This window comes from Cebus imitator, unplaced genomic scaffold (genome assembly GCF_001604975.1).
Source record: "Cebus imitator isolate Cc_AM_T3 unplaced genomic scaffold, Cebus_imitator-1.0 Scaffold404, whole genome shotgun sequence".
Taxonomy (NCBI): Eukaryota; Metazoa; Chordata; class Mammalia; order Primates; family Cebidae; genus Cebus; species Cebus imitator.
Window position 1 is genome coordinate 738,010 of NW_016107719.1, and position 8,801 is coordinate 746,810.

Genomic DNA, 8,801 nt, shown 5'->3' on the forward strand with positions numbered 1-8,801 from the left:
AATGGATTAACTGCCACTAGTGCTTAGGACAACGCACAGAATACTGTAAGAACTCAAGAAACCGACTTAGCCGGGCGTGGTGGTGGGCGTCTGTAATCCCAGCTACTCAGGAGGCTCCGGCAGGAGAATCGCTTGAACCCGGGAGGCAGAAGTTGCAGTGAGCCCAGATCGCGCCATTGCACTACAGCCTGGGTGGCAGAGCAAGACTCCATCTCAAAAAAAAAAGAAAAGAAAAGAAACTGACTTATTTTCGTCATTTTCACGGCGGCCAATGCACCTTATCGCCCTTTTAAGGAATTCTCCCACGTTCACCTATAGGCGGAAGTACCCGCTCCGGAAGTGACCTCAGAGCCCCTCAGCAACATGGCCGCAAAGCTTTCTTCCGGAGGCGGTCACAAACATCTCCGTGACGCAGAACGAGTTAGACCGTCCCTTGGGGTTTCCATGGTGCTGCCCTTAGACTCCAGTCTCTCCGCTTCCTCTCGCGCCTGAGCGCCGGGAGGGGGAAGGCAGGCTGCCGTTCCCAGCCACGACGTAGACGCCGCTTGAGGGAGGGGTTGGGCAAGTAGGTGACGCTCTAGGCGAGCTCGTCGACCTCTCCATGGTGCGGAGCGCGCCCGTGCGCCGCTCCCCCGCGTCGGGGCCGACGTTGCTCCTTTAATCGGCGGAGGGCGGTGCCCAGGAGGTCCCGCGAGAGCTGCAGGGGGCGGGGGGCGGTGCCGAGGCTGGGGGCCCGTGGCGGATGGAGCCCGCGATGGAGCCGGAGACTCTGGAGGCGCGAATCAGTGAGTGTCCGGGAGGGGCGCGGGCCGGACCGGAACCGGAACCGGGGGCACGAGGCGGTCCCCTTCCCGGCGGGGGCGGGGTACGGGGCGCCCCCTCCTCACGCCCCGCCCCCGGCCCGGGAGGGGCGGTGTCCTGAGTCGGCCCCTCAGATCCTGTAGCTATGGAGGACCCCTGCTGTTGCGCGGCCCTGCGGTGGGAGCTGGCGCCGCCCACCCATCCGGTCCCTGGGCCACGACCCCTGGGAGGGGGAGTGAACTGCGTTAGGAACCCCCGGGAAGGAGAGAGCAGCCTCCAACCTCCAGGCTCACGTTGCTCCACGGAGTAGCGGCCCCCCGGGTAGCATCTCATACCCGGGAGGGAGGGACCCTGCTATTCTCAGGCCTGGAATCCTCCACTCTCGGGCCCTGCATGGCGTTCCTGGTGCCCACAACTACTCACATCTGCTTATTACCCCGTCCAGGAAGGGAGGACCCACTGACCCATATGATTCCTCCCGCCACCCGCTCCCGGTCTCTGGCCACACAGTGAGAAACCCCCGCACTCTACAGGCTTGGGAAGGTCTAGTCTTACACTCCAGAAGTATTAATAATTCCAAGTACCCTGTCACTACCGTCAGCCTCCAAGATGCCTTTCCCAGCTCTTGCTTGAACTTCCTTCAAAGGCCTCTGCATCCCTTTTTTTGCTTATTTCTCCTCAGACACAGCTTCCTATTGCTTAGGCTTCTTAGCCCCAAACCCTCCACTTGAGCTCCTTAACCCACAGCCCTGATGATCCTCCGCTCTCACAGCCGTGCTCCTGGACTCTGTCCCTGAAAACCGTGGCTGGCTTCTCCCTGGTCTAGTGTAGGCTCTTCCCAAGGTTTTAACTGCTGTTAGAGCCCCGTGGTTGCCAGGGCCTCAGAGAAGCCTCTTGGACCCGGGCACACCACCAGCGTGGTTTGGGGTCATGGCTGGCCCCTTTTAAGCCAGGCTTGAGCAGAGTTGAACCATGAGGTTGGCCCCAGAACCACATCATCTCCAGGGCTGTTTGAGAGTCATTTTGGCCAGCAGAGGGGAAGGGGGTGGAAGAGGGGCACTCAGCAGCCCTGGACTGTTGTGAATGCCTCAAGTGTCCACCTGGGTCTCAGCAGCAACTGGGGCTGACTGATCTCAGACACAGGACTTGAGCTGTGGGTCATAAAAAACATTCTCAGGTTTAGCAACAGTGGCGGTTTTCTGAGTCCAGAGAGTCTAAAAGCAGGCAGAAGTTAGAGATACCTGGGTTTGGCTGGGCCCTGATACATTGGGACTGGGATTTTCTCCTTTCCTTCCCCTTTGTGTCCTTGCAGAATTGTAAGATCTTCCCTCTTCCTTTGTGGAGGGTGAAGGTAAAGGGTAGCTTCTTTTTTTTTTTTTTTTTTTTTTTTTTTTTTTTTTTTTTTTTTTTTTTTTTTTTTTTTTTTTTNATTCTTTTTCTTTTGAGACACATTTTTGCTCTTGTCCTCCAGGCTGGAGTGCAATGGCACGATCTCTGCTCACTGCAACCTCCACCTCCCAGGTTCAAGCAATCCTCCTGCCTCAGCCTCCTGAGTAGCTGGGATTACAGGTGTGCACCACCACACCCAGCTAATTTTTGTATTTTTATTAGAGACGGGGTTTCACCATGTTGGCCAGGCTGATCCCAAACTCCTGACCTCAGGTGATCTGCCCACGTTGGCCTGCCAAAGCGCTGAGTTTACAGGCGTCTGGGCTGCTGAGGTAACTGCTGTTATTGCCAGCACTGTGGAGTGACAGGGTGGAGTCTTCCCCTGTTGTGAAACACCTCCCTCCCTCCCTCAGTGTTCTCCCCAACTGCCTGCTAGATAGGGTACTCCCCCGGTAGAATTAAGAGGGCTGAGGGTCAGGGGCCAAGGGCCAAGGAGGTCAGTCAGATCTCCTTGGACCTGGAGTCCCTGGCTTTAAGCCAGATGCAGGGGGAGAAACATGATGTCTCATGATGCCCGCGCTTCCTCTTCACAGGCGTCTGACCCAGGAGCGGTCCAGAATCAGCTGCTCTGACCTCACTGACTCACATGTCTTTGACACTTGAAGAGACTTCCTGTTTTAGGGTCTTCCAGCTGGATGTCATTGAATGGGCAGTGATTCTCATGTTAAGCTGGTGTTCCCCAGGCTTTGTCTGGGGACTCCGAGGCAGAATAGACGGTTACCCTTACCCCTGGGGTGAGAAGTGTCATATTCATGGTATCCCAGGAGGTCAACAGGGGCTTCAATTTGTCCGAGGGACTGGAGAGTCTTGTGGGGCTCCTGTAACAGAGATCTAGACCCAGAGAGAACATTTGTCCTTCTGATCTCAACTCAGCATTACCTCTGGGAGCCCTCCCGCAGAGCAGCTCCCCAAGGCTCTGAGAGCCTTCCCGGAGAGTAGCCCCCCACCCCGGAGGCTTTCTGCACTTCTCCCTGCCTTGCTTTCCTCTGTAACATTTCGCAACCCCCTGCAGTACACTGGGTTTGTTAATTTGAATATTAATTGTTTCTCTTGCTGGGCAGTGAGCTTCAGGAGGGCAGGGACTTTGTTCACTGCTGGAGCCCCAGCACCCAGAATACTTAAGTCTGAGTTGGATGAATGGCTGCCAGCCACTGGAATTCCAGGGCTTTGGGCCCCCTGCCATAACGTATCGCCCAGGGTAGGCACCACAGGCTGGGTCAGTCCCCAGCCTCCTGTCCACAGATCCTTCTCTGTTCTACCGCCTGGGCTGGGTCCTTCCACACCCTCAGCTCGGTGCTCAGGCTTGGGCGGAACTGGCTGGGAAGGGGTGATGCTTAGAAGCCAGCCGGCTGTGGAGAAATGAAGATCGGGCTCTGGCTGCTCCCTTGGCCTTCCCATGCAAAAAGTATTTTGTCATCCAAAATCTACATTTCGGTTGTAGGCAGTCACTCATACCTGTATTCCCAGCACCTTGGGAGGCTGAGGTGGGCAGATATTTGAGGTCAGGAGTTTGTGACCAGCCTGGCCAACATGGTGAAACCCCATCTCTACTAAAAATTTTTTAAAAATTAGCCAGGCATGGTGGTGGATGCCTATAATCCCAGCTACTCGGGAGGCCGAGGCAGGAGAATTGCATGAACCTGGGAGACGGAGGTTGTAGTGAGCTGAGATCTTGTCACTGCACTCCATCCACTCCATACATTTCCATCCTGGGTGACAGATCAAGACTTTGTCTCAAAAAAAAAAATCCGTATTTCACTTCAACTTTACAAGTTGGGGAAATGGAGGTTCAGGGAAGCATGTAACCTAGATTGTTGTTTAACTAGTATTGAGGGTTAAAGGGGTAACTATCTGGTCAGGTTTACCACCCACTTCTTGTAGATCTGTCTGCCCTCTTTTTTTGCCACTGCCCATTTCTGGATTCAGACTTCCCCAGAACCTCACCCCTGCCTGCCTGCAGCTGACTGCTCATGCCTTCATTCATTTGCTGAGGGGAGATAGGTTTGGACATGAGTGGCTGGGGTTCAGTGTTGTAGCCAGCGGGGGGACACAGAAGAGAGAAGTGACCCAGCACTGCTACCCTGGGCAGGAGGAGAGGATTAGGGAAAGGGACACTGAGCCACTTCCAAGGGAATGAGGGCTTTTTGAACCTGCCAGGAGGTAAAACTCACAGTCCTTACTGAGGCCCCTCATGCTCTGCCTCGTGCGGTTACCCGCATATTTCCTGGCCATGCAGCCATGAGCGGGGTCAGAAGTGGGCCAGCTCCAGCTTGGGTGAGTCCTTCTGGTCCCTGCTTGTGTGTTGCCTCCTCCAGGCAGCCTCCCCGGCCCCAAACTGAACTGAGTCCCCTCCTCCCGGTTTTCACAGCTCCTTGGCGTCCCTCTGTCACAGTTTATTGAGAACCTAGCTTCCCGTGGCCCCCGCAGTTCCTTGAGGGCAGGACCGTGATGTTTTCTCCCTTACTTCTAGATCTCCTCTGAGCATAAATTCCAATTCCAAGAGAATTGTGGGGACACTACTCAGCCAAATCAGAGGAGGTGGGGCTGGCATGAGGGGTCCAGCTGCAGGGGTGGGGGAGTGGAGAGGAAGGGAAGGACCCTAACTGTAGTCTCTAAAGTGTTTGGAGGGCAGCTGTGCTCATCTGTTCGTTTACACCCACGCTCAGGTCTTGATGCTGTCGCGGCACAGAGGCAAGGGGAGAACTTTTCCGCATGCTTAGTCACACTCCTCTCCCACTCCTGACCACACCTCTGCCAGAGTCAGGAGTGGAAAATCGGGGATCCCACTGCTGGGCCACAGTGACCTCTGCTCTCCTTTTCCAGACAGAGCCACGAACCCCCTGAATAAGGAGCTCGACTGGGCCAGCATCAACGGCTTCTGTGAGCAGCTCAATGAGGACTTTGAGGGGTAGGTGGCCAGCCCCACTTGTTTGCACCTGCTGTGCACTCTCCACACCCCAGTCTCGGGTACAGTGTGGCCTGGGTGGATGAAGACCCAATTTTCATTCTTAACATAGTAACAAAGCAATGAGGATTGTGAACTTGGTACCGAATGCTGCTTGTATGTCACTGTCTGGTGTGGTGGGCCTTGCTGGATTCATTTAACAGGTAAAGAGGTCAAGGCTCAGGGAACTCAGATCTGCCCCCACATCTCACAGAGAGAAAATGCTAGTCCTGAGCTTGATAAAACCCAGGCCTGCCAGACCCGCAGCCAGTGCCTTGTGTGAAGGACCACCCAGAGGGAGAACTGCATGTTCCGCCTCTGGGAGGAAGCCAAGGCCCTTTGCTCAAGGAAGAACCAGAACTACCTGTGTTAGAATCACCTAGAATGTTGGCTGGGCACAGTGGCTTATGCCTGTAATCCCAGCACTTTGGGAGGTCAAGGCAGGCGGATTACCAGAGGTCAGGAGTTTGAGACCAGCCTGGCCAATATGGTGACACCCTGTACTTAAAATGCAAAAATTAGCTGGGCATGGGCCAGGCTCAGTGGCTCACCTGTAATCCCAGCACTTTGGGAGGCCGAGGCGGGCAGATCATGAGGTCAGGAGATGGAGACCGTCCTGGCTAACACAGTGAAACCACGTCTCTACTACAAATACAAAAAATCTGCAGGGCGTGGTGGCACGCACCTGTAGTCCCAGATACTCGGGAGGCTGAGGCAGGAAAATCACTTGAACTCAGAATGCAGAGGTTGCGGTGAGCTGAGATCACGCCACTGCACTCCATCCTGGGTGACAGAGCTAGACTCCGTCTCAGAAAAGAAAAAAAAAAATTAGCTGGGTATGATGGCATGTGCGTGTAGTCCCAGCTACTCGAGAGGCTGAGGCAGGAGAATTCCTTGAAACCGAGAAGCAGAGATTGCAGTGAGCCGAGATTTGGGCCACTGCCCTTCAGCCTGGGACACTGAGTGAGATTCCATCAAAACAAAACAAAAAATCACCTAGAATGCTTGTCAGAAGTGTGCATTCTGTTTTGGTTTTTGTTTTTTGAAATGCAGTCTCACTCTGTTGCCCAGGCTGGAGTGCATTGGCACAATCTTGGCTCATTGCAACCTCCGCCTCCCAGGTTCAGCAATTCTCCTGCCTCAGCCTCCCAAGTAGCTGGGATTACAGGCACCCGCCACCACACCTGGCTGATTTTTGTATTTTCAGTAGAGGCATGGTTTTACCTTGTTGGCAAGGCTGGTCTTGAATTCCTGACCTCAGGCGATCCGCCTGCCACAGCCTCCCAAAGTGCTGGGATTACAGGTGTCAGCCACTGCACCCAGCCAGGAATAGACATTCTTAGTGGGCTCCCCGGGTGATACTAAAGTTTGGGAACCACAGACAGTGGTGTGTGTGCTTTGGAGTCATGCTGCTTGGGTGCGAGTCCCATCCACTCTCTTAGCTGGGTAACCTTAGGTAAGTGGTTGCTCTGAGCCTCAGTTTGTTCCCAGCTGAAGGAACTTCCCATGGTGAAGCGGGAATGATGGTGCTGCCTGCCTTATGCAGCTTAGGCAGGAAAGTGCACAGGCGGCTCCTCACACATGACCAGTGTTCAGCGTGTGTGAGCTGTTACTGTCACTGGTGACGGGCCTTTTACACTTTGGTAGATGATATCACCATCTCCATCATGAAGCTGCTCTGATTTGCCACAGCAGAGCATCCTTTGCCACCTTGAGTTCCAGAGAACTGTGTCTGCCCGTCTCTCGTGGCATATTGTAGCTGTCTCTATGGCATGCCGAGCCAAGGACGTGACACATCAAGAGTTCGTAGTCAAGCCAGCCCAGGGGCTGAGCTCACACCTTTTGAAGGTGTCCGCCTGCACTCACTGCCTGGCCCTGCCCTGCCACAATCCCAGGCTGCATCTGATTTGAGAGGGAGCTGGGCCTTTGCATATGCCCACAGAAGCCCTGGAGGGCTGCAGTCCTGTGGGCTGGGGGTGGTGGCCATCCCCTAGGGTGACTGGGGCTCCTTGGAGGAAGACTGAAGTTGAAGTCCTGTGGGCCGGGGTGGTAGCCCTCGTCTAAGGTGACCGGGGCTCCTTGGAGGCAGACTGAAGTTGAAGTCCTGACGGGCTGGGATGGTGGCCCTCCCCTAGGGTGACCGAGACTCCATGGTGACTCCATGTTGTTCTACCCAGGCCTCCACTCGCCACCCGGCTATTGGCCCACAAGATCCAGTCCCCACAGGAGTGGGAGGCAATCCAGGCCCTGATGGTAAGAAGGGGAAAGGCTGCTATCCATCCCCTGCCATGTGATGACAGCAAGGGAGGCCAAGACTGAGGTTCTTGGGGTCCATAAGGCTCTTCAGAGCCCAAGAGAGCTGTGCTAAGATGGCCCAGGACGGAGGTCCAGACCTGCCCTAAGGGTCCCACCACAGCCAGCGGGCTGGCCTCCCACCCAGCATCCATACACGTAGGCATCTTGCCGAGGGAAAGCCCCCTAGAGTCTTTCTGGTGGGGGGGGGGTCCTTGCTCCAGCTGCACATTGGCTGCGAGCAGGAAGCGTGTTCAACACACTGAATCGGGGCCCTGCCGAGGCCACACTCCTGGAGTACCGCATCCAGGATCTGCATGTTTGTAGAGCTGAGAGGTGGCGCCTGGGCTTGGGCCTGAGGCTTTGCATCTGTTCAATAGCAGAGGAGAAGGGGCCACATACAAACCCACCATAGAGCAAAGCTGATTTTAAGTAGTGGCAGAGAAATAGTTTCTCTCTGAATATTTAGGTATTTAGCTGGCTGCAGTGGCTTACGCCCGTCATTTCAGCACTTTGGGAGACCAAGGCGGGAGGCTCATTTGAGGCAAGGAGTTCAGGGCTGCATGAGCTATGATTGTGCCACTGCACTCCAGCCTGGACAAGAGTGAGCCCTGTCTTTAAATCATCATCATCATTATTATTATTACATGTTTTATTAGATGGAGTCTTCACTCTGTCGCCCAGACTGGAGTGCAGTGGCACGATCTTGGCTCATTGCAGCCTGCAACCTCCGCCTCTTGGGTTCAGGCCATTCTCGTGCCTCAGCCTCCCAAGTAGCTGGGATTACAGGTGCCTGCCCCCATGACTTATGATTGTGCCACTGCACTCCAGCCTGGACAACAGAGTGAGGCCCTGTCTTTAAATAATCATCATCATTATTATTGTTATTTATTTATTTATTTTCGATGGAGTCTTGCTCTGTTGCCCAGACTGGAGTGCAGTGGCACAATCTTGGCTCACTGCAGCCTCCGCCACTCGGGTTCAAGTGATTTTCCTGCCTCAACCTCCCAAGTAGCTGGGATTACAGGCGCCTGCTTCCATGCCCAGCTAATTTTTGTATTTTTAGTAGAGACACAGTTTCACCATATTGGCCAGGCTGGTCTAGAATTCCTGAACTCAGGTGATCCACCCGCCTCAGCCTCCCAAAGTACTGGGATTACAGGCATGAGCCACTGCACCCGGCCTATTATTATATATTTGTTTTAACATTTTTTTCTCGAGTATTATGAGTCCTGTGATTTTATGGATACAGCTTAGGATAAGGCCAAGGTAGATGTTGTCTATATATGTTTTTTTTTTCTGGTTTTTTTTTTTT

General features: G+C 54.3%; 1 protein-coding gene across 1 annotated transcript in view; it reads left to right on the forward strand.

The window, feature by feature from the left end:
* The first annotated feature begins 282 nt into the window (after nt 1-282).
* GGA1 (golgi associated, gamma adaptin ear containing, ARF binding protein 1) overlaps nt 283-8,801 on the forward strand; it is a 23,749-nt gene continuing 15,230 nt past the window's right edge. Inside the window, exons 1-3 of the mRNA XM_017508941.1 lie at nt 283-785; nt 5,074-5,158; nt 7,372-7,447. Of these exons, the coding sequence (XP_017364430.1) occupies nt 743-785; nt 5,074-5,158; nt 7,372-7,447 (204 nt within the window). The 5' untranslated portion in view covers nt 283-742. The remainder of the gene's footprint in view (nt 786-5,073; nt 5,159-7,371; nt 7,448-8,801) is intronic.